At 55.2% G+C, this 27,855-nt stretch overlaps 2 protein-coding genes across 6 annotated transcripts in view; one reads left to right on the top strand and one right to left on the bottom strand.

Annotated features, from left to right (window-relative positions):
- The window catches only part of NOS2 (nitric oxide synthase 2), a 34,013-nt gene extending 28,087 nt beyond the window's left edge, over window positions 1-5,926 (top strand). For all 3 annotated transcript variants that reach the window (XM_059149015.1, XM_059149014.1, XM_059149013.1), the window contains 6 exons: window positions 806-1,013; window positions 2,600-2,687; window positions 3,118-3,239; window positions 3,515-3,663; window positions 4,569-4,763; window positions 5,325-5,926. In XM_059149015.1, coding sequence (XP_059004998.1) covers window positions 806-1,013; window positions 2,600-2,687; window positions 3,118-3,239; window positions 3,515-3,663; window positions 4,569-4,763; window positions 5,325-5,444 — 882 coding nt within the window. In that variant the 3' untranslated portion in view covers window positions 5,445-5,926. The remainder of the gene's footprint in view (window positions 1-805; window positions 1,014-2,599; window positions 2,688-3,117; window positions 3,240-3,514; window positions 3,664-4,568; window positions 4,764-5,324) is intronic.
- Window positions 5,927-10,258: 4,332 nt separating this feature from the next.
- Window positions 10,259-25,378, bottom strand: LGALS9 (galectin 9). 3 transcript variants are annotated; one of them, XM_059148419.1, is made up of 11 exons: window positions 25,220-25,378; window positions 21,324-21,415; window positions 18,861-19,062; window positions 17,146-17,256; window positions 15,805-15,900; window positions 14,106-14,141; window positions 13,460-13,510; window positions 12,841-12,882; window positions 12,138-12,226; window positions 11,833-11,995; window positions 10,259-10,717 (listed from the first exon to the last, which is right to left on the bottom strand). In XM_059148419.1, the coding sequence occupies exons 1-11, from the start codon at window positions 25,256-25,258 to the stop codon at window positions 10,571-10,573; spliced, it is 1,068 nt and encodes a 355-aa protein (XP_059004402.1). In that variant the 5' UTR covers window positions 25,259-25,378; the 3' UTR covers window positions 10,259-10,570. The 3 variants fall into 3 exon arrangements, with proteins under 3 accessions (XP_059004402.1, XP_059004403.1, XP_059004404.1); XM_059148420.1 differs by lacking the exon at window positions 15,805-15,900; XM_059148421.1 differs by lacking the exons at window positions 11,833-11,995; window positions 15,805-15,900.
- Window positions 25,379-27,855: the final 2,477 nt, after the last annotated feature.

Here is a 27,855-nt window from a genome sequence, read left to right as displayed (position 1 = left end):
GACTTGTCAAAACCTGGTGGGAAGTCCGCATCTTCTCCCATCCTATCTCCAGGACATAGTTGTGTCGAGTGAACTGAACTTTTCTGAGCATCTTCAGGAAGCTACCAAAGGATACTTTGTTAGAAATTAGCTAGAAAAGGAGAACCACTGTGTCTTGTCTTTGTATGTTCCCCAAACCTGGCATCAGCCTTGAACTTGGGAAGTGTTGGAGGATGGTTGGTGAGGATGAATGGAGAAGTGGACATGAGAGGTTGCATTAACCCACTTGCAACTTTCTAGGCCCATGCCTTTGTAAAAGGCACAAGATGGCACTATCGCCATTGTTTTTCTCACTAATTATCTTGATTCCAGCCATTATCCTGTGGCTGCAGTGTACTAACTCAGCACACATGTTCTTATTTCAGTCTCACAATGTTCCCATGAGAGAGGTGATGCTATCCTCATGTCACAAAGGTTAAGTGGTTGGGACAAGATCCCACAACAAGCGGGGGCACCCAGTCAAGAGGGAACCCAGGTCTTTATGATTGCAAAGCCCTGTCCAAAATTAGATTATAATAAAGATTTGACTCCTGCTCACCAGTGGCTGATGGTGGAGTTCTAAGCACACGAATCAGAGAAACGCTTTCACTGACCTGAGTGCTTCCAGGAAAGGCACTATTTTCTCTCCAGCACCATGGACAGCGCCCGGTGCTTGGAAGTGTCCACCGAGGGAACAAAGGAGTGAATAAACGAACGCTGGATTGTGACAGCCTCCTGCCTCCGTGTGAGCAGGGGCCGAGTCACTCACCTTGCCCTTGGCTTTCAGCCCTCAGAATACAACAAGTGGAAGTTCACCAACAGCCCCACATTCCTGGAGGTGCTGCAGGAGTTCCCGTCCCTGCGGGTGTCTGCTGGCTTCCTGCTCTCCCAGCTCCCGATTCTGAAACCCCGGTACTACTCCATCAGCTCCTCCAGGGACTGCACACCCACGGAGGTCCACCTCACCGTGGCTGTGCTCACGTACCGCACCCGAGGTAAGGCTGGGCAGAGGCTTTGGTCCAGAGTCCAGCTCTGCTCCTGACTGGGCGGCAGTTCAGCAGCTCTGAGCTGTGTGGTCTGCTCGTCAGTTAAATACCCACTTTCCAGAGTGTTCATAGCCATGCAGGTATGCGGCAGAGATTGCTAGACACCAGGCACCAAGCAAACCCTCTCTATATATTTATTAGCGGTAAGCACATGAGATGGGTACAGTTTGCATTTTATAGGTGAGGAGACTGAGGCACAAACAGGTTAAGCCCCAGAGTTGCACTGTGAGCAAGTAGAGAACAGGGATTCAAACCCACACAGTCTGACTGCTGGGTCCACCCTGCTTCTCTCTGCAGTCTCCCTACTGCTGGAACAATGTAATGAGACCCCGTGGAAGAAGCACCCAGTACTTAGTGGGAGCCCAGCGATTCTTAGTATTCCTGATCGTCTGTCCTGTGCGGGGGTGATGGTGTTTTGATTGCTCACTCGCTCCCTCACTCGATAATGGTTTGTTTCATATCTCTCTATTGCCACAGTGGTGGGTGTGGAAACACGGTACATGTAGCTTCTGCCCTCATGGAGCTTCCCGTCTAGAGGGGGCGTTGAAGAGAGACTCATCAAAATAGATGGTTGTCATGATATGGGTGCCAAGAAGCATAGGGTGCTCTGAGGGCAGAGGATAGGGGATGGGCTAACAGACTGGGAGATCCAAAACCTTGTCTCCTTGGACTTGGCTCCTGCAGTGGTTGAACCGTGCCCTTGCCCTGCCCTGCCCTCTGTAACTGAGCATTGCGTGGGTTGGCAAAGCTGAGTGAACAGCACACTCTTGCAGTTTCTAAACACTGGGCAGAGACTCTGTCTGCTCTTCTGGAGAACATCTGCCAGGTCAAGTCTCAGTGCTCAGACAGAGGGGCGGTGGGCGCATCTTGTGAGAGCCAGATCCCATTCAGAGAGACAAAGGGACTTCTTCTCAGGTTGGTTGGGATAGATTTAAATGCTGGGCCCTTGGGAAAGGGAGGTAACCCGGAGAAAATGGGGGTTCCCACAGGCCCGGGAAGGGCCATTAGGGAGGCAGAGGTGTCAGAGCAGACCAGCATGCTTAGGAGGCTGTCCGTCACTCAGAGTTCCTGCCAGCAAGGGCTTTATCTCGTGAAGATGATGGCACGGTGACCGTGACCACCCCTACAGGCCACTTTGGGTTGCTGCTGTCGGAGCAGAGTGGTGGGCTGGGAAGGTCTCCGGGGGGAGTCTTGGAAAGGAGCATGGGAGTAGGGGTCGGGGAAATCGAGCTGTCATCTGATTTTACTGCTACCTGAGTGATCGTGTACGTGTTCCTTCTCTGAGACTGTTCCTGGAGGGGCAGAAGGAGAGGCTAGCATGCTCTCGACGTGCCTTTCAGCTTTCCCCAGCTTGGGCTGCACAGAGGGTGGACTGCAGAACCAGGAGAATTACCCCCTCCCTAAAGCCCATAGAGTGCCTGAGCGGACACTCCCAGGAGGCTCATTGGTCCGGGGGGAGCCTCTGGGACAATTCACCTCTGGGGGTGTGGGGGGAGTGGAGGGCGATGTTGGTCAAGTCTGTGTTGTCCTTGCAGATGGCCAAGGTCCCTTGCACCATGGAGTCTGTAGCACGTGGCTCAGCAGCCTGAAGCCCCAAGACCCAGTACCCTGCTTCGTGAGAAGGCAAGCACCCCTTCTACTCTCTCCATTGTGGCACCACTGGCCCCGGGAGCTCTGGTTTGAAAGGGAGGGATCTAGGCCCTTGATGAAGACATTGGAGTCACACTGGGCCTCTCCATTCTATCCTGTGGCAATAGAGCATGGCTAGGTCTCCAATAGGGACAGAGAGGACACAGTGGAGGAGGGCACAGAGTACAGTGAGTTTCAGCCTTTTTTCAGAAGGCCAGGACGAGGTGAGGGTGTGCCTGGACAGGGGAAATGAAGCGGCCTCCAGGACTTGGAAAATCAAATTTGAGCTCGTTGTCTTCTCCACTCCTACCACACTACCACCCCCCACCAGCTCTGCTGCACCCTCAGCTCCCCAGCCCCTGTCCAGCCTGTGCATCCATCCCTGGATGTCTGAGGACTGAGCTTCTCCATCTGTTCCCTTTAGTGCTGGCAACTTCCAGCTCCCCAAGGACCCCTCCCATCCTTGCATCCTCATCGGACCTGGCACAGGCATCGCCCCCTTCCGTGGTTTCTGGCAGCAGCGGCTACATGACATCAAGCACAAAGGTACAGCTAGAGGGTTCCTGACAGGGAGGGAGGGGACACCAGGTGTTCTGGCGTCTCCCTGGGACCTCCCTGGCCCACTCTCCCATTTGCCTCAGCCTGTGTGGACAAGTGATCTGAGTGCCCTGGGCCTCAGTTTCCTCATCTGTAAAGTGGGGACAGGAGATTTGTGGGCATGAAATGATAATTCAAGTTGACTGTCCAGCTGAACGGGCCTTGAGCCATGGCCCGCCCCCTGGTGGCCACCCTGGTAACTGCATCCCGCTGGGTCTTAACAGGGTTCCAGGCCGGCCACATGACCCTGGTGTTCGGTTGCCACCGCCCAGATGAGGACCACCTGTATCGAGAGGAGATGTTGGAGATGGCCCAGAATGGGGTGCTGCACGAGGTGCACACAGCCTATTCTCGTCTGCCTGGCCAGCCCAAGGTAAATGCGGTGGCTGCCCAGGCCGTGGGTGGGGCACTTCAGCGCAGACTCGGGGGCGGCCTGGTTCCCCACAAGCCGCTTGCTCTGAATTGGAAGCAGTTACACACCCGTCAGAGCAATGCACTCACTCTGCTGGGAGGAGGGACGGGCCCGACACACTGAGGACTAACCAGGATCACATGGTGGGTTAGTCCCCGTGCCCAACAGGCTAAAAGCCCTCCCCTGCGATACACACCTGCTGGGGATGATGGTATGACGTGGGCCAGGCTAGCTTTATGCTTAAACACCACGCTCCCTGCTGATGGTCCCTGCTGCCCTGGGGAGCTGGGACAGACCCTCGCCTCAGGCCTTGTGAATTCGGTCCATCTGGGCTCCTCCCAGGCCCAGTGTTTTGTGTCAGTGCTGGGGTTGTGGGGCACCTCATGGGGAACGAGAGTGGAGGCTCCTAGACTTCTGTGTAACTGTGGACTCTGGTGCTCTGTGTCCTGCTCTGAATTACACTAGAGGTTCTGTGGACAGTCTACACAGAGGGGCTCCAGTTCTGGGGTGTCTATAGGCGGGGCTTCAGAGCCCCGGGCAGGGGAAGTGGCTTGACTGATGCCTCTTTGAAGCATCCTGAATTCGATGTCCGAGGCAGGAGTCTCACTGAATGGTCAGCTCCTTGAGGGCAGGGCACGGCCAACGTTCCTCTCTGGAGCACCTACCCTAGGCCTGAGCTGGGCGGGGTGCCATTGCCCCTCCTTATCCTGAGCCTGAACCTGGGGCAAGGTCCTGGCTGGGAGGGTCCTCCCCCTCCAGCCGGTCGTGCCCCTCACTGCCTCCTCCTGGCCTGTAGGCCTGACTTCAGGCTTCAGCCTGGCAGCAGGGACCTGGACACACCATCTCCACATCTCCTCTGGTTTCAGGTCTATGTTCAAGACCTCTTGCGGCAGCAGCTGGCCAGCGAGGTGCTCCGTGTGCTCCATGAGGAGCATGGCCACCTTTATGTCTGTGGGGACGTGCGTATGGCCCGGGATGTGGCCCGTACCCTGAAGGGCTTGGTGGCTGCTGAGCTGAGCCTGAGTGATGAGCAGGTGGAGGACTATTTCTTCCAGCTGAAGGTAGGACAGCTGGTGGGTGGGCTAGGGATACATCTCAAGGGCACAGGCAGGGGGGCACAAGGACCAGGAGAGTCCTGAAACCCAAAGAAACCCTGGCAGTGGCTGAAGGTCTGAGCTCCGTGGGCTCTTAGAAGGCCTGCCTATCCCTTCTGGTCTGATTGCTCGGTTACACAAAGGCAACACGTTGCTTGATCACAAGACTCCTCAGAGCCTCTAACACACTACTATCCAACGTGACTCCTCAAGACAAGGAGAAAGTATGTGGCATTTGCCAAACGTATTTCTCTCAGAGCTCCCTGTCTTAGAGTGTTTTGGGGGACACATACGATGCAGGCTTGGGGAGCTGTTCAGGTGGTTCACGGCAGGCTGGGTGCTGATGGGAGTTAGTCTAGTGGCATTCAGGTACACTCTCAGCATGACAGTTGTGAAGGCAGATGGCTCATGAGTGTACATGGGACAGGGAAGCTGGGGGAGGCCCAGGGGTTCGTCCTGCCTGGACCTGATGAATGAGAGGTGGCTGGACCAGCAGAGCTGACACCCTGGTTCTGCTTTCCCTTAAAGAGCCAGAAGCGCTATCATGAAGATATCTTTGGTGCTGTGTTTACTTACGAGATGAAAAAAGATGGGGCAGCAAGGCAACCCAGCGATCCCAGAGTTCCAGCAGCCCACGGGAGAAGTTGAAGTTGCTGCCACAGAACTTACTGGTGGAGCCAACTCTCGATTATCTGCGGTCACAGGGCCTGGGGAGATGGAAGGAAATTATATCGCCGAGCCTCACAGCTCTTTTTCCACCAAGCCTGATACTTGACCTGCTACTGAGTAGCAGCCTGGACCAAGTAGAACCTCTTATCTCCCTTGAGTCCACCCTTCCTTGATAATGCAGAGTTGTGCTTTCCCAGGTCCCTTGAAGACTAAATCCGCAGTGCCAGACCCCTCAGCTGGTGGGCGAGAAGGATGGAACCTTCCTCTGACTACACCACTTGGAGTGACCAGCAGGGGGCGCTGTCATGCTACACTGTATTTAGCCGCCCTGTGTACAGTTATTTATAACTCTGTATTTAAAGAAAACGAACCCCAAGTCTTCTCTCAAGGGCCACTTGGGATTTCCCCATATGACTCCTTGATGGAGATATTTATATGAAATGCATTTTATTTTAACCACATTGTATGTGTGTGGGAGTGTTCTATAGGGAAAGCAGCTCCATTCTACAGAGAGTTGGGGACTGGTGGGTGGTACAAACTGGACCCAAATCCCTCACAGAAGGACATACTAGTTTGGCCACACGGCTTCTCTAAAATAGCCACCAGGAGTGGGGCAGCCTGCGGAGTTTTGTGCAGACCTGCAGACCTGTAGTGGAGGTTAAGGAAACCAGGCTTGCCTATGGGGCCTGGGCTGTGCCTCACACAGGTTTGCCTCAAACAAGTTTACCTCACATGAGGCTCACCACACACGGGCCTCACCACACGTGGACTCTGGACACAAGGGGTGCACCTACAAGGTCTAAACTCACAGGGAAGACCTCATACAGGGCTCACCACACACGGGGTGCCCCTCATACAGGCTCACCACACACGGGCCTCATCTCACATGGGGTGCACCTCACACGGGGCTCACCACACATGGGGCGCCCCTCACATGTGGCTCACCTCACATGTGGCTCACCTCACAAGGGGCTAACCTCACAGGCGCTCACCTCACACAGGCATGGGAGACCTCACTTGCGGCTTACCTCACATGGGGCTCACCTTACATGGGAGCACCTCACCGTGGGGGTCTCATCACAAGGGGGCTTACCTCACAGGGGTCACCACACACAGGGCTCAAATCACATGGGGCTTACCTCACAGGGAGCTTATCTCAAGGGGACGCCCCTCATACATGTCTCACCTCACACGGGCTCAACACATATGGGGCGAACCTCACACTGGCTCTCGACACATGGGGTGCACCTAGTAGGTCTCACCTCACATGGGAGACCTCACATGGGGTGCACCTCCCACGGGGCTCACCTCACAGGGGGCTCACCTCATGGGGTGCCCCTCACACAGAGCTCACCTCACACATGGGGCTCACCTCACATGCGGCGCACATCATGGGGGCACACCTCATTCGGGGCTCACCTGACACGGGGCTCATCTCATAGGGGGTGCTTCTCACACGGGACTCACCTCACAGGACACTAACCTCACAGGGGATGCCTCTCACACGGGGCTCACCACAAACGGGGCTTACCTCACAACATCGGGCTCACTTCACACATGGTGCTCACCTCACTTGGGGCTCTCCACATGGGGTGACCCTCACATGGGGCTAAACTCATATGGGGCTCACCTCATGGGGGCACCCCTCACATGGGGCTCACCTCACACAGGTGCACAACACATGGGGCACACCTACAGGGTCTCACCGCTCACAGGAGACCTCACTCAGGGCTCATCTCACATGGGGCTCATCTCACAAGGAACTAACTTCACAAGGGACTAACTTCACATGGTAGCACCTCACAGGTGCACCCTTCACACGGGCTTACCACGCACAGGGGTCACCACACAAGGGGCTCATCTCACACAGGCGAACCACACGTGGGGCACACCTACAAGGTCTCACCTCTCATGGGAGACCTCACTCGGGGCTCACCTCACCTGGGGCTCACCTGACATGGGGCTCATCTCACACGGGTGCCCCCACACGGGGCTCACCTCACACGGGGTGCACCTCACACAGGGGGATCACCTCACACAGGGGCTTACCCCTCACACCAGGCGCCCCTGAGGGGTGCCCCTCACACGGGTCTCACCCCACACAGGCTCACCACACACGGGGTGCCCCCACATGGGACTTACCTCACACAGGCCTCACCCCACACAGGACTCACCACACACAGGGCACTCCTCACAAGGGGCTCATCTCACAGGGGGTACACCTCATGGGTACACTTCACACAGAGCTCACCCCACATGGGCTCACCACACATGGGGCTCACCTCATACAGGAGCACCTCACAGGGGGTTCACCTCACAGCGGGGTTACCTCACGGGGGGGTCACCTCACATGGGGTACACTTCACATGGGGCTCACCACACATGGGGCCCACCTCTCACGGAGCTCACCTCACACAGGGCTCAAATCACAGGGGACTCACCTCAAATGTGGTTCACCTCATGTGGGATCACCTCACATGGACTCATCACACATTAGGCACACCTCACACGGGCTCTAGACACATGGCGCACACCTACAAGGTCTCACCTCACACAGGAGACCTCACACGGGTTCACCTCACATGGAGCTAACCTCACATGGGGCTAACGTCACAGGGAGTGCCCCTCCACACAGGGCTCACCTCACACACGGGGCACATCTCACACACGGGGCGCACCTCACAGGGGGCTCACTACAAACAGGGCACCCCCACACAGGACTCCCCTCACAGGGGGCTCACCCCACCCAGCGCTAACCTCACATGGGGCTCATCTCACAGGGAGCACCCCTCACACGGGCTCACCTCACAGGGTGCTAACCTCACAGGGGGCACCCCTCACACAGGGCTCACCACACACGGGGCTCTGCTCACACATGGGGCTCACCTCACATGGGGCACCCCTCACATGTGCTCACCACACATGGGGCGCACCTATACAAGGTCTCACCTCACACGGGGCTCACCTCATTCAGGGCTCACCTCACACTCAGGGCTCACCTCACAGGGGCTCCAGTCACACGGGCTTACCTCACATGGGGCTCACCACATACGCGGCACACCTCCCACGCGGCGCACCAACCACGCGGTGCACTTCATACTGCCTGTGATGCCTGATGGTCAGGAAAGCCTTGACCAACAATCCCCTCGTAGAAAGTTGCCATATTTGGCTCTGGGGCTTCCTGTTTCCTGAGAGTTGGGCCAATAATAATTTGGCACCTGGGTTTCAAAGCAGGTGAGGTCGGACCTTGTGTCGAAAACTTGGCAGTGAGTGAAGGACATGTATCTTCCATGGAGAAGACTTCTTAAGGGGCTGAGCAATGTTTCCTTCTCTTAGAATAAGGAAGGAACTCAGCCAGAAGCTAAGTGAGGGGTTTGGGAAAATTGGGCTCCCAGCTTAGCTTTGGCCTCTAATTCACTGGCTATCTGGCCCACTTCTTCCCTATGTAGACAGGGTGACAGGGGAGAAAGAAGCATCCCGGCCACCAGTGCCCCAGCTCTGCATCGGAACAATGTGGTCAAGATCATGGTCACCTAGGCCAGCACCTCTCTCCTCTGAAATGCACACAAGCCCCCTGGGATCTTGCCAGAAGGCAGATTGATTCGGGAGGCCTGCAGCAAGGCCTGGGATTCTGCCTTCCTGACAGGCTCCCAGGGGCTGCTGGTCTAAGGCCGATGCTCAGAGCCCCAGCCTGGTTCCCAAGGTACTGGATTCTTGGTGGAGGTAGCAGGATGGGTTGGCATCCTGTGGACACAGGACCGGCCCCTATGCGCTGGCCCAGGGGCTGGTAGAAGCCCACATGCTGAGTCACTCTCCCCACCACACCCGGGCCCAAACACCAGGACCCGCAGTGGGACAACACAAACAGGTCAGCTTGAGTCACTTCTCCTGACACCACACCTGCCACCTCCTCCCACTGGGACACAGGGTTCTGATAAGCCAGCCTTGCCATCTGGCCCGGACCCTGGCCCGTCTCAGAAGCGTGAGGCTATTTGCTGGGCTCACCTGTTACCAATCTTCGTGCATCACAGATGCCTGCCCCGGAGGCCCGAGCCTGGCGTGCTTTCTCCCACCCATGTGGGGTTTGTGGGGAACACCGGGAAGCGGGTGTGATGTCAGGACTCGCCCCATCAAAGTGAGCCCATGCTCCCTGCCCCTCTGCCCTCACCCAGAACCTCCCCAATTCCAGAGACTCCAAAATGTTCCAAACACATTCAGTGACCACAATGACCCTGAATTTACGTGCCAACAAACGCCTGTCTTCTTTCTCTGAAAGACCCTAGGAAAGAGCAGAGCCCCCTGTCGAGACACGTCCGGTTAGTTGGTGGAGACCCGTGGAGTATCAGGCTGACTTCCGTGGAGCAGGGAGGGTAGGACCCAGTGTAAGGAAAGGTGGAAAGTAGGACGCAGGGTGAGGGCCCCAGAGATCGCCTCCCACGTGGAACGAACAGCTGGTGGCGTGGGGCTGAGATGGAGTTGATTGGCGGGGTGGACATGTGGCTGGGAGGCAGACGGGGTGTAGGCCTGGTCTGGGAGCTTGGGAAGGCCCAGGACCCTCCCTTTCTGCCAAGGGGACTGAACACAGGGCTTAGCCTGCAGGGACCACCCGCCGCTCCTCAGATGGGAGGATGTAGGCAGCCTGAGCCCTGGACGCCGCCCTGTCCGAGGAAGGCAGCTGCTGGCCATCTGCTTCTCCCATGCCAGGCTGGCCGCAGCTGGAAGCAGAGCCAGACCAACATTCCTTCTTTTTTTTTTTTTTTTTCTTTTTTAAAATATTTTGTTTATTTATTTGAGAGAGACAACAAGAGAGGGAATACAAGTAGGGGGAGTGGGACAGGGAGGAGAAGGAGGCCTCCTGCCGAGCAGAGAGCCCGATGCGGGGCTCCATCCCAGGATCCCTCGGATCAGGGCCTGAGCCAAAGGCAGATACCTAATAACTGAGCCACCCAGGCACGACACACCTTCTTTCCAGAAAAGCCCCAGCTCCCCAGCAGGCTGGGAAAGCCTGAGGGTAGGGACAGGGAGAGGGACCGGAAGATGGAGGTGAGGAGCCCATGCCTTCAGCAGCACAGCCCCGCCCTCGGCCCCAGGGCCAGGGAGCCCAGCTATGCCTGCACGTGGGTCAGCTGGACATCGCCCCCCACTTCCAGGCTGTTGATGGCGGGCAGGTTCTTCAGGCGGTGGCTGTATTCCAGCAGGTGCTGACCGTCCACAGCCACCTTGAGGCCGTAGCCTTCGCATGTGATCCACACCTGGACAGAGACCGCACCGTTTGCACTCCCCTCAGGAAGTCCTCCAACCCAAACGCAGGCTCGCGTCTCCCTCCCTCTACCTGCCTTCCTTCCTCAAGCACGATTCAAACAAGCCTCACGCCTCAGGCCCCCTCAGGCACCCTGGGAGAGTCACTCTCCCCGCCACATGACACCTGTGCCCTTATTGATTCTGTTCCCCTTTCCTCTGTGCCCCCATTCTGCACCCCTTGCCCACATAGGTAACTCTGATCGCCCTTCAGCCTCTCCCCAGCCAGGAAGCCTCCCCTGCCTCCCCCTGCCCTCCCGAGCCTTCCTTGTCAGGGACCCCCCCCCACCCGGTCCTCACTCTCCCACCGACCCTGAGCCTCTAGGAGCAGGAACACAGGCCTGGGCCAACCATGTCCCCAGCGGCCAGCACACGCCTGCATTCCTGCTGTGCAGCCTCTTAACTTGTCCTCCCCGCCCACCACATTCTCCGGAAGGTGGGGGGGCCCATGTCTGTTAAAACATCACCAGGACAGTGGACACTCGCAGCACACTTACTGTGCCCCGGGCCCTGTCCTCAGCCTGTCACAGACATCATTTCATTTCATCCTTATACCTTGATGAGATGCAGATTCTTACTAGCCCCATTTTTTAGATGAGAAAACTGAGACACAGAGCAGTTAAGTCACTTGCTTAAAGTCACACAGCTCTCTCTGAATCAAAGTCTACTCCTCTCTGGTTTGAAACACACCAACACAGCACACTGAAACCCAAACTTCGTTCCATGGCTCTCAGGGCCCCCCATCAGGAGCTGTCAGTGCTGGCTGAGGAGTATTAAGGTGTATGGAAAAATATGGACATTTGGGGTGGGGCCAGATATCACTTTTTCTTTTTGCGGCTCCTCAGGTGATTTGCATGTGGAGTCGGAGTTGAGAATACCTGTTCTGTTATGTCAGACAGCATGAGGACAAAGACAGCTGCAATCTGGGGGCACTTTCTCTTCTGAGCCCAGCCCTCGCCCCAGAGGCATCAGTTCCTCTATGGCTCAAGGGGCCCCCTGACACCCTCCACACCACCACCCCCCCACCTGCTCTGTTTGCCCCTCTGAGGTCCAGGCCGCAGCCTCTTACCGAGAAGCTCCGGCCTCGGGCAAAAGGCATTTGTCGGGACAGGCTTCGCTCCTCAGATCCCCAAGAGTTGTTGATCTGCGTGTTGCGGACCACGACGTTCTCATCAAAACGGGGGTTCAGGTGGAAGGCGATGTCACTCCCAGAGCGCAGGTTGATGTGAAACCTGGGGGGTGGTGGGCAGCTCACGTGGACCCTCCTCACCCCCTACGAGCTCTGAGTCCCTACCCCTTCCAGTCGGCCCAGAGCCAGAGGGAATGACCAGAAGGAACTTGGGTTGTCTCTACTCCTTGAGCGTCCTGGCTTACCTCTGGGCAGTGGGCAGGACGGTGCCTGACACGAAGATGCTCTTGGAGGGGTACAGCCCACCCGGGATGGAGGTGAAGAAAGGCACTGGCTGTCGGGGGTGGGGAGAAGAGGGGCAGGTCAGTTGTGAAGGGGAGCTTTGTGCCAATTACCATGAATTTGGACTAATATATTTTCAAGAAAGCCCTCTTTCATCTGGGTGACCCAGTGGGTTGAGCGCTCAGGTCAACCTCAGGGTCCTGGGATCAAGCCCCATGTCAGGCTCTCTGCTCAGCGGGGAGCCTGCTTCTTCCTCTCCCTCTGCCTGCCACTCTGCCTACTTGTGCGCTCACCCGCTCTCTATCAAATAAATAAAATCTTAAGAAAAAAGAAAAGAAAGAACTCCGTGATACCATTACTTGGTCCAGTAAACACCAAAGGGAAACTTTCCAGCATTCCTCAAAGTAATGGGCTTCCACTGTCATGAAAAGAGCTTGGGCCAGACACAAAAGGATACCTGGGCAGAGAGGGGAGGGCCCTCCAATAGGCTCATGGTGAAGGGACAGTTTTAAAGGTGACAGCTTCCTTCAACAGTCTTTTGATTCACTTGGATGTTTCTAGAACTTCAGCTTACTAAAGGATTGCTCTGATGTTGTCAGACCCCCACCACCTCCCACCCTGCCTGAAACAGACCAGGCCTCCACCCCTCCCAGAGAAATGACTTACATAGGTCAGGGTGGGGTACACCACAGGTGGGATGACAGGATTCTGTTGAAAGAGACCAGGAGTTTAGTCTGGGAGAGTGCACACCCACACAGGCCTCCCACATCCTCGAGGGGATGCCCCATCACAAGGCCCTTGGCCACTCCCTTTCGCCTTCCTTCCCAAGCTAGCCTCGGTGGAACTTCTGCCCATGCCCCCTGAGCTCATCATGCCTGCCCCTCAACCCTTCCACAGGCAGCCCCACTAGATCTTGGCCTCCGACTGATTCACAGCGGAAGCCTGCAACCAGCAGGGCCTATCCTCAGAATGCATGGCCTCAGACCTAGACACTGGAACCACTGCACGCCCCTTTCAGGAACAGAAGGACCCATTTTCTTGCTGGTCCCTAGGTGCACCGGGTTCTTAGGCCACTGGGCAAATCCACTCTGATCCAAAATCTCTGTTGGACCAAGGGGGATTTTACTTACATGTGTCTTGAGCAGAGGGCCTAACCCCAAACACCCCCATCCTCCTTGCCATACTGCTTTCTGCCTGCCTCTGGGACTACTGAGTTCAGTCCTTGTGAAGGGGGATGTTGGGGGAGCAGGGCAGGCTGTTATCTGACCAGAGGTTTCAGACTTACAGGGAACGGCTGTCCAGGGGTGCTGTGCACGGTGTGGATGACGGTTTGAGTCTGGAAGAAACAAACCCTGGTTTGAACCAGCTCTCACCAGTGCAAAGACCACCTCCTGCCACCAGAGGGCACCCTTGTGAGGCGCGGCCATCCTGAGTGTATAACCAGCCCAACCACCTCCCACCCCACCAGCACCACCACATTCCCCACCCCCCCCCACCCCCCACCCCCGCCCCAAAGCTTGTGGGCAGAGGTGTTTCTTCTCCGGAAGGGATGAGGTAGGGGCAAAAGTTTCTTCTGCTTGGAGAAGAAACAGGCTGCCTTTGTGGCCTGTGGCCCATTTTTCTTCTCAGGGGACTTTTTCTAGCATAGCCTTGCTTTCCAGGAGGAAGTAAGAGAGTGTGGGGCCTCTGTCTCCTGTGGCTGCTCCCAGAAGGACAGAAAGCCGCAATTCAAGCTGTTTCCCAATCCATGAGGGCCAGACAGTCCCCCCCCACCCCAGCCCCACTTCCTCCCACCACCATGCAGATGGCCAGGGTTGGCCTTGGCCGCTGCCCCGCTCTGGGAGAGGCCCGGTGCCCAACCCTGCCTCCTCCTCCCAGCCCACAGGAAGAAGCAAAATGAAGACAATCCCAGGAGGACTCAAGAGACTTACAATGGGAGCCGAGTTGACGGGCCAAATGCCTGTAGACTGACAGGGATAAGAAGATCAAAACAGTAGTTAACATTAGTGTTATATGCAGGGGAGACACTGGAAGAAACTGTCATAAGAAAGGCCTCCCCGGACTCATGCTCCCCTCCTTCCTGCTCCCAGGCAAGCCTTCCAGAACCTCGGCCCCCCAACCCCATCCCAGGTATACACTGCACTGGGGCCGGTGTGGGGGTGGGAACAGAGGCAGGAACATCTTCTATTGGCTCCTCCACAGGGAGAGGCCATAGAGCTCCCCTCAGCTCCCAGGGGCAAAACTATTACTTCAGGTACTGTATTTCATTCCTAAGGTGGAACATTTATTGAAGGCCTACTGTGTGCCAGGCTCTGGCTTCAGGACATTCACAAGGGATGCATCTTCAGCTCCTGTTTTGCTAGCGAGGCAACGAGGCTCAGAACGGCTCATCAGCTTGCCCAAGCCCCTCTGGGTACCAAGGGATAAAATCCAAAACACTACCCAGTTCTGGCTGATTCTATCTACGACATGACACCCTGTCCTCCCCCAGCATAGAGTCAAAGTCGGTCTGCCCTACAAAGACTCCTCAGAGCTTTCCCTGTCCTGAAGTCAGCACAGCAGGAGGCATAGGCCTTGTCAGGACCTCGAGAGGCCACAGAAAGGCTGGGCAGAGAGGCACCCGGTTTTTTAGCCAACCCCCTGCTCCAGTGGCCAAAGGAAGGGCCAGCCCCTGCCTTCCTTGTCCTAGACCCTGTTCCCAAGCAGCAAACTCTTCTTGCCCTGACTGGTCTCCCATTCCATGGTCTGTGCAAGCCACACTCCACGTTCCTGGAGCCCCTAGGGCTCAATCAGGTGCCATGCGAAGTGCTGGGGGTCTGCAAATTAATAAGCCACAAGCCCTGCCCATAAGGGGCTTGCGAGTCAGAAGGTGGACACAGTGTCAGGGACAGACATGGAAGTACAGTTATAACAGGACATGGTGACTGGGATAGCGCAAATACATACGAAGCCCACGGGGACACAGGGGGCATCCTGTGATGTTCCAAGCAGTGAAGATGCCCCCTCAAAGTGACATTTAAGCAGAGCATTGAAGGACTGGTAAAAGGTCAGCTTCAAGGGTTGGTGGGGGGGGGGTGCGGGGTGCTGTCAGCATGGGGTTGGCAGATGCCAAAAGCCTGGTGGCCCAAGAAAGCCTCAAGTGAGCAGTGGAGACCGCCTGAGCATCCTGGGTGAGGGGGTAGGGCCAGGAGGTGGGCTGGGGCAAGACTTCAGGGGTGGGGGGGTGAAGCTGGCTTCTGCACCCCCTGCTGGGGAATCCAGGCTTTATTTAGAAGGACTTGGAACCTTTGGGATGTTGAAGTAGGGAGAGGATGCAGATGCGATCAGATTTGGGTAGAGGAGGGCTCAAGGCCAAGGTGGGCGGGGTGAGCTGGGAACTAGACCTAGGTCCTTGTCAGGGGTCAGATGGCCTGGCCCAAGGAAGGCTGTGGCTTTGGGAGGGAGAGGTGTGGGAGCACTGCGGGGAGACTAAGGAGGGAAAGGAAGAGCCAAGGCCAACTCCAAGGTCCCCAGCTTGGGCCAGGGAAGCTTTGGGTGGGCATGATGGGGCCTGGCTGCTGGAACCAGCCTCTAGGACCCTCTGTCCTTCCTGCTAGTGCTCAGCTTCCAAGGCCTCCACATTGAACTCACTTTTGGGTTTCGGCCCTTGGGCTTGGGTGGGACACGGGCAGTCTGGGAGAATTGCACCGTGGAGAAGGCAGGCTGGGTAAGGCTTACTCGGGTATTCTGTTAAAACAAAAGGCACCGGGAAGTGAAGAGAAGCATTAATGGAGTTAAGGAAGCACAGAAAGGTAGTGGGGGGAGGGGATGGGCCAGAGGGAGGAAGCCAGGCAGGGAGGGAAGGGGAGGGGTGTTCAGGATCCTGTTCCAGAACAGAGGGGAGGACCAGGCTCCAGTGACAGACAGCAGCCAGAGAGCTCTCTCCTCACTCACCCCCGACTCCCCTCCATATCACTCCCCTTCCCCACCTGCTCTTCCCCCCTGCCCCGCTCTCTCCCCCAGGTCCGCAAGGGAGAAAGTTGAGTCGGAAAAAAATATGAGAGATTAGAACAAAAAAGATAAGAGGGAGAAAGTTGAGTCGGAAAAAAATATGAGAGATTAGAACAAAAAAGATAAGAGCTTGTATCTGTTGTGGGCCTACTGTGTGTTTGTCTCATCTCCAGGAGCACGAAGACTGGAAGTGGTAACAGCAGCTCCAACCCAGCATCCTGGGGCTCTGGGGGACCGTGGGCCCAGCATACCCCATTCTCCCACTTCTCAAAAAAGCCAGAGATCCAGATTCCCATATGATACCGCCTCATCTTTTTTTTTTAATTGTAGTCATAATAACATTAATATCATTTATTTATAATAATATTTACTATCTCAACCCATTTTCAGCGGATGGCTCAGTGGCCTGAAGTACATTCACACTGTCACACAGCCAGCACCACCGTCCATCTCTAGGCTGCAAAACTTCTTTTATTTTCAATGTGGGCAACGCATTCAAAAATGTCAAAACACAGAGAGGGTCCAATAGAGCCCAGCATGGGCCCATGCAGGCCATGTCGTGACCTCTGACATGTGTTACCTCCTTGAATTCACATCATAACTCACTGGGCAGCAGTGACTGTGCCCCTTCCACAGATGGGGATACTGAGGACAGGGGAGGCCAAGTGGCTTGTCTAAGATCCCACAGCTGATGACAGTGTGCAGAGCTGAGCTAGATTCCGTTTGAGTCCCAAGTTCTTTCTGGAGCCACATGGTCTCCTAAGCATGACAGAAGTAGAGAATGACAGAGAGGAGTAGCCCGGGAGACTGAAGGAAGCATTCTGGACAAAGACAAGAACACAGAAGGACAGGACAGGGGAGCTCGAGGGGTGTCCCCAGAATCACCTGGAGAGGAGATTGGCTGCTACCACTGGGGCCACTCAACAGGGCCCAGTGCAGCTAGGCGGGGTCCCGCACTCAGCCCCCGGGGGCCAGTCTGACCTGGAAGCCGATGAAGGAGAGCTGCACAGCCCCGGTGACGGACAGGGTGTCCACGCGGTGGAAAGGCACGCGGTGTGAGTACTGCAAAAAATGGCTCCCGTTCACCGTCACCTGCCAAGATGAGGGGAAAGAGCTCTCAGGCCAAGGCAGGGGACCTGAGCCCCTGTTCCCAGGAATCGAGTTCCAAGTCTGGTTTTCACGTCTGTCCCCTGGGGAGCAGGTGCACCACACTTCAGAGCTGTGCCAGCTCTAAGATCCAAACTACATCCGAACCCTGGCTCCACTTGGCTCTTTTGTTCTCACTGTTCTTTATTATAGTCAGTTGGTCTGCCTAACCTTAGCTCCCCTGAGGTGTTCTTTAAATATGCATAAACATGTTTGTTGGGGAGAGAGGAAAGGTGACCCTGGGTTGTACACGGAAGAGCTGGGCACATTCAGGCTCACACAAAGAAGGACAGACATGGGGATACTCACCCCTACCCCATCTCCCAGGCCTACAGACACTACTCTGCTTACTAATGCAATTTGCAACACCATATAACATTAAGCCATTAATAGAACCTGCGACAGAATTGCCAGAAAACCAATGTTATCAGGGACCTAGGCTGGAGGAACGGCTACAGCAAAGGAATGGTATTAACTAGAATTTTAAAGACCCGCAGGGCCAAAAAGCACCATGGTGATGTATCTAGTTCTTATTCCCAAGTAAAAGATGTACCAGGGGAGCCTGCAGACACAGGGGAAGGAGTGTGAGGACACTGTAGCCACCGTAGTGCGCCTACTGTAAGGTTTTGTAGGTGAGATAAACACGACACCAGGCGAGGTAGGCGCAAGGCAAGATTTATTAAAGGCACTCTCCAGCCAAGTTTCAGGGCTCAGAAGGGGAGCCAGGAAAGTTGCGCCTGGAGGAGGTGGGCACCCTCGGGGCGATGTTCCGGGACTCTGGAAAGCAGAGTGGGGGAAGTCGCACTGGGAGGGAGTTGGGGGGGGGGTCTTTTATCTGTTTCCTGGAGAGTCAAGAGTGAAGGAAAAGGGGAGGAGGAGGCTGGAAGACCGAGGGACCTGCTGTCATTTCTATTGTTCCTCCTGCACTGCACTCCCGGAGCCCACCAACCTAACACCTACAAGGGAAAGGTCCTGCTCTCTGCCTAATGGCGTTGCACATGTGATAATGTAAACATTCATGTGCTTTACAGGGGTACCTGGGTGGCTCAGTCGGGTAAGCATCCAACTCTTGATTTCAGCTCAGGTCATGCTCTCAAGGGCCTGGGATCGAGCCCTGAGTCAGGTCCCGTGCTCAGTGCAGAGTGGGCTCAGGGTTCTTCTCTCCCTCTGCCCCTCCTCCTGCTTACTCTCTCAATACAGACACATACACATACATACAATCTTAAAAAAACAAATGGCTCGGGGCGCCTGGGTGGCACAGTGGTTTGGGCTGCTGCCTTCGGCTCGGGTCATGATCTCACGGTCCTGGGATCAAGCCCCACGTCGGGCTTTCTGCTCCGCAGGAAGCCTGCTTCCCTCTCTCTCTCTCTCTCTGCCTGCCTCTTTGCCTACTTGTGATCTCTGTCTGTCAATTAAATAAATAAAATCTTAAAAAAAAAAAAAAAAAAAAAAACAAATGGCTCATGTGATTTATAAAGGCCATTTACGTCTCACCTGGTGGGGCTGGGAGGTAGGCCACGGGAAGGGGGCCACAGAGAGTTGCTGCTCACCTTGAAATCCCCGCTGTCCACCAGGAAGCAGAGCTCAAAGGGATGCCCCATCTGGAAGGGCATGTGCATCTTCCTTTCCTCTGGCCCCCAGGTCCCATTCTGCTTCGTGTTGCAGACCACATAGCCACCCTCCTCAAACCGAGGGTTGAAGTGGAAGGCAATGTCTTTGTCACTGTAGCCACTGTGAAAGTTCACAGCAAACCTAGGCAGAGGGAAATCAGATGGCAATCTGTAGTCTGGCTGACTGCCGGCGGAGGGGGAGAGGGAGGCTCGTGTCTTTGACTGGCGGCTGTGAACTTGCTCACAGCTTGCACGGCAGGTCTGGACCCATCCTTAGCTGGTGGCTATCCTTTCTGTTCACGGCATCTGTACTTCGTGTGTTTTTGCGCAATGATAGCATTTTGCCCTTACCATGTGGTTTTCTAAAAACACGTAGGAAACGGATAAAGAAAAATTTTGACTTGAGAGACGCCTGGGTGGCTCAGTTGATTGAACGACTGCTTTCGACTCAGGTCATGATCCCGGAATCCCGGGATCAAGTCCTGCATCGGGCTCCCAGCTCCATGGGGAGTCTGCTTCTCCCTCTGACCTTCTCCTCGCTCATGCTCTCTCTCACTGCCTCTCTCCAGATAAATAAATAAATAATATTTAAAAAAAAAAAGAAAGAAAGAAAGAAAGAAAAATTTTGACTTGAGCAACAAGAAGCACAGGGCTTGAAAATGGATTTGGATTTGTGTCCGAGAGGGAAGCCAAGAAATGTGCCTGGAAGCGAGAGCCAGTCCCCATCAGCTCGATTGGGAGAGAAGGAAACAAATTTAAAGAATGTCTGACATAGATGGACCAAACTTACCTAACTAGCACTGGCCAAGAGCTAGTTACTATTAGAAAAAGCATCGAATAAATAACAGTAGCTCCCCAGGCATGAGAGCTTTCTATACGTACGTCTGTCTCTCACTGGAGGTTGGCGTGTGTCCCCCGTGTGACGTGCGGAGTGGTGGCCCTGAAGTCAGCAGGCCTGGACCTGGACTCCAGCTCTGTCCTACTGGTCATTTGCAATGATCCTGGACAACACGCTGTCCTCGGGTCACCATACCCCTAAGAGCTGAGTGACTTCCTTGCTCTGCGGATGCTTAGTGAGGGGATGCTCAGGAAACCCCCACCTGAGTAAATGTCCATTCCTGTCTCTGTCCTCGGAGGAAACCCCTCACCCCTTAAACTGCCTTTGGGTACAGCTATGGCTCTAAGGTGAGGAATTAAAACCAAGAACCTTCCAAAGGGCCTGGCTCACAAAAGGGCACAATAAATGTTTGTTCTGCCTTTTCCCAGACAGAGCAACCTCAAGTCCTAAAACCAAGTTCTGGTCTGAGGTTCTCCTCCGAGGTTCCTCTATCTATCCTAGCCTTCCCTGAACTCAGCGCGAGCCTAGCTCACCGCCTGCTTCTTGGGGTCATTCTGGTCTCCCCAGCTACACACAGTGCTCTCGGGTCATCCACAGACCCCAGAGGGTCATGCCATGCACCCAGCCCAGAGGCGACCCTTGAGAGATATTCTAGTCAATTCCTTCAGAGCCTGCTTGACTTCTTACTGATGGAGCATGAGTTCTGGATGTTGTCCTCAACCCCAGGTCATTTCCAGAACCCTCAGTCAGCAAGGCCCATTGGAAACTGTCACGGGACTGAGCCCAGCCAGCCCTCTCCCTGGGAAAGGAGGTTCCCAGGGACTCTGGAAGCAGCAAATCTAAGTCTGTATTCCTCTTAAAATGTAGAATATGTTTCTGAAATGTCTCTGGGTGTATTTTTCCCTTTGTGCCTCATCCAGCTTCATTCCTAGAGTCTTAGAAAATCCTGCCCCGGGGAAGGATGAGTGCACAAGCTTTGCAGGAAGGCGGGGGTGGGGAGGACAGGATGGGAGTAGAAAGCCATTGACGCCAGAGGACCGGGCAGGCAGAGTTCCGAGGGGAGATCCCAGGGCCCCCTGCTGGCAGGGTTGAGGGGGATCCTGGTGCCTGGCTTCCCTCAGAGTCTCCTGGGGGCACTTGGGGCTCTCAGAGTTTCCCAGAAAAGACCTCAAAACTGAAGATGACCAAAATGCGTTCGATGACAAGTTTAGAATATTTCTAGATCAGTGAAATGAGGGCTCCGAGCAGTGATAAGAAATAAAGCAATTGAGACTTTTGTAGCTGTGGGTTAGAGAGCGGAAAGCTCAATCCCAAAACATTATTATCTGCCTCAGGGCTGGCCCACTTCCCCCCCTTAGACAGTGAGCTCCTATGAGCCCTAATTCGGGGGGTGGGGCGTCTATGTTCATGGCACCTGGACGCTCCTGGCAGACGGCAGTGGGGTCGTGCGGACCACCCGGGATCCCCCAGGCCAGGAGCGGGTGGCTCAGGGGTCGTTGGGTGAGTGGACGGGTGCCATTGTTGGCTGGGGGCTGAGTCTGGAGAGAAGAAACAGTTGCAGGTACCTGGTTCCATTGCAGTAAAGAACGGTCCCATTGATTGTGATCTTCAGTCCATCCTGGAGACCCCCCTGGATTTTCCCCGAGAAGGGGATGCCCTGCGGGTAGAAAATGCTGGTGGGTCAGGGGGCCGCCTCCTTCTGCATGGGCCCCTCAGCACTGGCCAGCGGCGGCCTGGAGGTGGGGGCCCGGTGCTGGGGCATCTCAGCCTCACGAATCCTCCAGACCAGAGTCCAGCTAGTTCCACACATTCTCTGACTGCGCCCGGGGACACTTGTGGGCTGAGAGTGTCTAAGAGGAAGGGCCAGCTTCTAAGAGGAGGAAGTCAGGTGTGCACGGCCACTCGGAACCCAAGGAAGCCCATCCTCGCCCAGGGGAGCGACGGGCAATGGGACAGCGCCGCTGCTGCCTGCCAGGACCTCATTCAGACTGACCGCGACAGGGCCTCTGGGAGAAGGGTCTTCTGTCGCTGCTCAGGTAAGTCCTGTGCTCGGCCATTAAATACCTTGGTGAACTTGAGCAAACCACAGTGTCTCTGCCTCTCTGAATTCCCTCTGTCGTGTCCGCCAAGCCAGTTGTTTGGAGAAGTAGCTTAAGGCCCCGTGTGGCCTACTTCTCTGAAAACATAACTTCCCCTCATTTATCTGTTGAGGCCTAAAAATCTCTTAAGGGCCTTTCCTCCTGTCGCAAGACAGAATGTTTCAAAGGCGGGTACTCCCGGCAAGCACGCCGCCCTTCCCGAAGTCTATTCTCACTAGGTGTTAACAATCTACAGTCAGAGTGTGAACGGGGGCGGGGTCCGTAAGCGCCTGGTGGGAAGGCAGGGATGGTGGCGGGAATTGTGCGGATCATGGGCACGGGTCGTACAGGTTACTTTCAAGCAACGATTTCCCCAGAAAGGTTTTGAGATTTCAGTATGTCTTAAACGGTGGGTGTCCTCAAACTGTGAAAAACAACATTATTTTAAATGGGTTTTTAAATTATTTTAAATGGATTATTATAATCTGGACAGCCTGGGTGGCTCAGTCGTTAAGCGTCTGCCTTCAGCTTAGGTCATGATCCCAGGGTCTTGGGATCAAGTCCCACATCTGGCTCCCTGCTCGGCGGGAGGCCTGCTTCTCCCTCTTCCACTTCCCCTGCTTGGGTTCCCTCTCTTGCTGTCTCTCTCTCTCTCTCTGTCAAATAAATAAAATCTTTAAAAAGAAAGGAAGAAAGAAAGAAATACGGAGGGCGGGACTTCTGGCTGAGGGAGGCCAGTGTCCTCTGGAAGCTGGAACAGGCAAGGAAAGATTCCCCCCCGAAACCTTATTGATACTTTTAGATTTCCGACCTCTGGAACTGTAAGAAAACACATTTGTGTTGTTTTAAGCCTGGCAGGCAAGGCTGCTGTGGAATTTGGACCTCTGTGCACTCGCGCTTGTGTGTGTGTGTGTGTGTGTGTGTGCACACACGCGCGTGTGCAGGAGCATGTATGTTTGAGAGAGAGAGAACTTTTGCATTTATGGTCTCCTGGAGTGGGGTCACCTCCCAGCTCCTTGTACTAACAGCTCTCCCACTGGGCAAGTCACTTGACCTGTCAGCACCCCAGGTCCCTTCTCACAGCAGTGGGCCAACAGCAGCGGCCTGACAGTGTTCCTGAGAGGGTTCGATGAGAGGCCCCTTAGCTGCCCAGAAAGCCCTGTGTTCCCAGGTCTTTGACAATGGCAACGCTTTGCATCAGCATGAATTAATGAGAACTTGCTCTCAGCTCCCACCTGTTTCCGGAGGCTGAGGACCTTTTCCTCCTCTTCCTGTCCGGAAAAGCCAGGCTTTACAGGCAGGAGGCTGGGCAGCCTCATCCTGAAGGCCCAGCGTGGGGTGTGTGGGGGGGGACCACGGGGCAGCTGGCTGGAGGGGGCTCACCAGCAGGAGGCAGCAGCAGACTTTCAGCCTCAGAGGTTCTGAGGCCCTTCTGGTGGCTAACCTGCCCTGTCTGTGACCTCATCACCCAACATTAGCGCCATTTTTACAGAGGAAACGGAGGCACACAAGATATGGTAGTTTGCCCAAAGCCACTTAGCTGGTCCGTGATAGAACGGGGCTTGAACCCCAGCACCCATGCTTTTAATTGACACATAGGTGGCTTTTCACATCGAAGTACAGAATCTTCCCCAGACCCTACATGGAGTCTTGTTCAGACTGTGGTCCGTCCTGGACCTCTGAAAGGGCTGCCCGGTTGAGACGGGAGGCGCGTGGGCAAAGAAGGGAGGCCAGACTCCCAAGGCAGCCTGGCTGTGTGACCTTCCCACCGCACTTGGAGGAAGCAAGATTCCCATGGCTGGATGTCAGTGGGCCGCCAGGGAAAGGGCACCCACGGTGTTCCCGAAGCCTGGGGCGGGGGCTGCACCCTTCCGCCCTCTTGCCTGGACTCCAAGGCCCTGTTTTAACTCACTGTAGCCCATAGAAGGATTTTTCTTGTGATTTGAACATTCTGAAGGCAAGGACTGGAAAGTAAAAACTAGGGAGCAGAATAATGAAGTGTCAGAGTCTAGAAGAATCTCTGGGATCCCCCATCTGATGGAGAATGAACGTAAGGTGACATGTTTTGACCCTAAGAGGGTCAAACAGGATCTGGTCCAGCTTCCTCCAGTGACCTGTTCCCCCCCCCCTCCATCCCCAACCTTGCTGGCAATGGGGAGGAAACAGGCCAAGCCAGGCCCCCTGCTGAGTGTGGAATGTCCCCATACCCCACCCACCGAAGGGTTCTATTGGCCTTTTGTCCTAGGCCCCTTGGGAAGCTCTTTGCCAAGGCCCAGAGGGGCTCCTGCTAGAGGGCAGGGCCCAGGACACAAGCCTTCTGGGGCACCTCACTCTCCTAGGGGAAAGGCAAGGCACCTCTCTTATCTGGCAACTACCATCTGGGCACATCAGGTAAGTAACTTCAGCCTCACTGAGACTCATAAAACATGAAACATGAAATCCTAAAACATGAATTTCCCATGGATGAAGTGGGGATAGTAAGGCTCACAGGGTTTAGACAAGGCCATCAGTGGACGGAGCCTACACGGATGTGGCCAAAGGTACAACAGGCAGCCTTTGAGCTCCGCGCTGCAGGGACAGCCCACTTCCTTCTCCTTCCTGAGTTGGCCCCTCTGTAGACACCCTTGGCCTGCCTCTGCCTGTCTACTCACCCCTCAGGGAGCAGACACTGCCTCAGGAGGGCTTCCTTGCTGCCTCCAGACTCTTAATAATCCAAAACACTTCGAAAGCACCCTCCCCACCCCGCAGCATGCCAAGCACTGTTCAGACACTCGAGATATGCCGCCTCGCACATCCTTACTACCCCTGGGAGGTGCGCTCGTGGATGATCCCCATGTTACAGATGTGGAAACTGAGGCCCAGAGAGATAAAAGTAACTTGCCTGAGGCCACCCGGCTCATAAATGGCTGGACCCAGGGAGGCCGTCTCCAAAGTCAGTCCCCTCAAGTGCCATGCTAGCCTCCAAAGTCAGTCCCCTCAAGTGCCATGCTAGCCTCCGCTGAAACCCTGTTTACTTCTCCATGCATACAAACAAGCCAGCACTCACCTAGTTATCTCCCCTTCACCCTCGGCTGCCCTCCCCCTTCCCCACTTCCCACACCTAGAACAGGCTCCTGGCTGGGAGCTCAGTGAACAGCAGGCAAAGGCACAATGATAGTGATGATCAGCCCGCCAGCCCTGAGAAGCAGGGGTGAGAGTTGAGTCAGGAGTCCCCCACTTGGCTTTCTGTCCCCCCTCCTGTGTCCTCTTTGGGACCCTTGCCCTCTTCCCCTGCTGCCACGCAGGGGTCATCTCCCCAGAGACCCAGAGCTGCCTCCTCCTGGCCGAGGCCGCCAGCACAGCCCCGGACCAGCACCACCGCTGCCCGCCGCCCCGGAACTCACTGGGTTCAGGTAGGGAGACTGGGAGCTGCAGAAGGCCATCTCTCCACCACCTCTGGGGCCTCCGTGGCTTCTCACCGCAGCCAGGCAGTCCTCTGCACAGGGAGGAGCTAGCCAGGAAACAGAAACCAACGTGAACTGGCAATTACTCGATGGAGAGGGGGCTGGGGAGGAGCCAGGAGCAAGAGGAAGTAGTTCTAGAGAAAAAGAGAGAGTAGGGTGTTGAGGGAGGGCTGGGGGTATGACCCAGGGATAAGGAAGTAGACACTTTGCAGCCCAGTGACCTTTTCCCCTCTTTTCTCCTTCTGGGCTCCACCCCTGAGACAGAATCGTGTTTGGTTCATATAGATTCAAAGAGCCTGACCCCATGGGCTCAACATCAGGTTTCTGGATGACACTGTGTGTCAGCGTATAGCTGCGTCCCTGGAGTGGGCTTGCTCCCAGGGCCCCGAAAACAGTGGGGCGGTGTGATGGGCATCGCCTGTGTGCGGGGTGGTGGTGGGAAGGCCCACTCTTACCTGTTTACACACAGAGAAACTGAGGCTCAGCGTCTAAAGGACATGCCCACGGTCACCCAGGTCACTTCGGTTCTCAAAAAAAAAGCATTTCTCCCTTTCAAAATTCTGTTCCTCACGTGAAGACCCCATCGTGTGGAAACAAACGTTTTCCAACTAGAGAACACGGTAATGGGACTTGTTCTCCAAGAGGAGAGTGCCGCCCTGGGGCTTCCAGATCCCCTCTCTAAGCATGGATCTCATTCTTCTCTTCTCCACTGTCCCTTTTTTCCCAGGCCTTTAGAATGAGGAGAGGGGGAGTCTCAGACGGGATAGAACATGTCAAGTGACCTGGGGTCAGGAGGGACATATGAAATAAACAGCGTCTAAGTGACTTCAGCGTCTAGTTAAGGGAAGTGACAGGATGGGCTGTGTCAAGGGAGCGGCGACAAGCAACCTACCTGAAGTCAAGGAGTTGGAGAGGGGGGCCAGAGAGCCTATGGCCAGGCCAGGCGAGAGGAGAAGGGAAAGGTCTTCCAGGCACGGAGTGGGGAGAAGTCGCCCCGGAGCCATTCACGGCTCTGCACCTGCCTTCCACCTTGCGCCTTGCCTATGATGAAGTTCTAGAACCTAGGTGAGGTTTGGTGGGAAAAGTCTCCCAAAGATCTTAATGTTAATGGCTGGTCTAAAGACAACATTGATCCAGCAGCAAGGGCAAGGCCTCCGGCAGGCCTGGAACATCCTGGCACCTTGTAGGCCCTCTTTAGCATATGAAAACTCCACTGACACCTCCCTTCCCCTCACCTTCCCCCAACAGCAGGGTACATAACCTGCCATCCCTCACAACCCGGGGCAGCAGCTCTTCCTGCCCACGGGTCCTGTCCCCGTGCTTTAATAAACCACCATTTTGCACCAAAGATGTCTCAAGAATTCTTTCTTGGTCATCGGCTCCGGACCTCAGCCCACCAAACCTCACCTAGGTTCTAGAACTTCATCACCTAGATGCCCCTGAATTTGCAAAGACTGATGTCTCTGAGAGGCGGCCCCCTAGACCGAGACCACGGGTCCCCTCTGCCCACCCTCAACCCCCACTATATCTGGATCAATCAGAATTTGACCAAATTTAAGGGGCAGACAGTAGTTGGAACAGAAAAGAGGGAAAAGAAAGGAAGGGAAGGTGTTTGGAGTCCTTGCAGAGGCGCCATGGACCCTGGGACAGTTTCACTGGGGATCATCGCACAGGGAACAACTGTAACTCTCGTCCGTGCAGACTGGAATGTAAACTTTGGACAAGTGTTTGCTGGATGATCATAAAGTCAAATATCTACCTCTCCTCTGTCCTGGTTAGTCTCCTCCTGATATTTATGGCAAAGAAGTGAAAACACACGACAGCTTTCCTTACCCTCGCCCCAAACCGGAAACAACATAAATGTACACTGACTCGGAAGAGAAAAAACACATTGTGGACCAGCTCTCAGCAACAAAAGGGAGCCACGGATCCAGGAAACAATCTCACTGAACCCCCGGGGCTGAGTGGAAGAAACCAGGTGCACTGGGACCATTCCATTTACATCAAGTTCAGAGGCAGGTCAGAAAAGCAATGACCCCGGGGATAGCACTGACTGGGAGGGACATGGAGGAATCTTCCGGGCGCTGGAAGCCTTCTGGAACTTGGTATGGATGGTTTACAGATGTAAAAAGCTCCCGATGCAGGGCTCGATACCAGGACCCCGGGATCACAACCGGAGCCGAAGACAGACACTTAACTGACTGACCCAGGTGCTCCCTGCCCAGGCATTTCAAGGGGGAAGCATAGACATGGTGTGTGGAGAACAACATCGCCAGCAGGCCTCCTGCCGCCACAGGGAAGTGCCTCCTCCAGCTTGGGCTTTCTCCTTAGGCTCTTCTCAGTGAAGTCTCAATGGCTCAAATGGGCTCTCCTGGCAGGGTTCCACAGGAGGCAAATGAAAGGCCACCAGACTTCCTTGGAGTGACTCTGGGACATCCTGGTGGTGACCTCCACCTGGACCCTGGGCCTGACCTTTCTCCACAGGGGGTGCTGAGTCACTCCTCCCCAGAGCAGGAATCAAAACTGAACACTGATTTAGAAGGAATGGGGAACAGGGGGGAAGGCTTATCTTGGAA

The sequence above is a fragment of the Mustela lutreola genome, chromosome 15 (assembly GCF_030435805.1).
Source record: "Mustela lutreola isolate mMusLut2 chromosome 15, mMusLut2.pri, whole genome shotgun sequence".
Lineage (NCBI taxonomy): Eukaryota > Metazoa > Chordata > Mammalia > Carnivora > Mustelidae > Mustela > Mustela lutreola.
Note: the sequence above shows the minus strand (reverse complement) of the source record. Positions and strands in the feature narration are given on the sequence as shown.

Bases quoted from the DNA above. Each gene is read 5' to 3' on its own strand.
- LGALS9 (XM_059148419.1), bottom strand. From the start codon at position 25,258: ATGGCCTTCTGCAGCTCCCAGTCTCCCTACCTGAACCCA. The intron at 14,142-15,804 runs GTGAGTTCAATG...TATCCCTGTCAG, and splicing joins CCAAGGGCCGAAACCCAAAA to TCTACAGGCATTTGGCCCGT. The intron at 11,996-12,137 runs GTAAGCCAGGAC...ACCACCCCCCAG, and splicing joins GTCCTGCCCACTGCCCAGAG to GTTTCACATCAACCTGCGCT.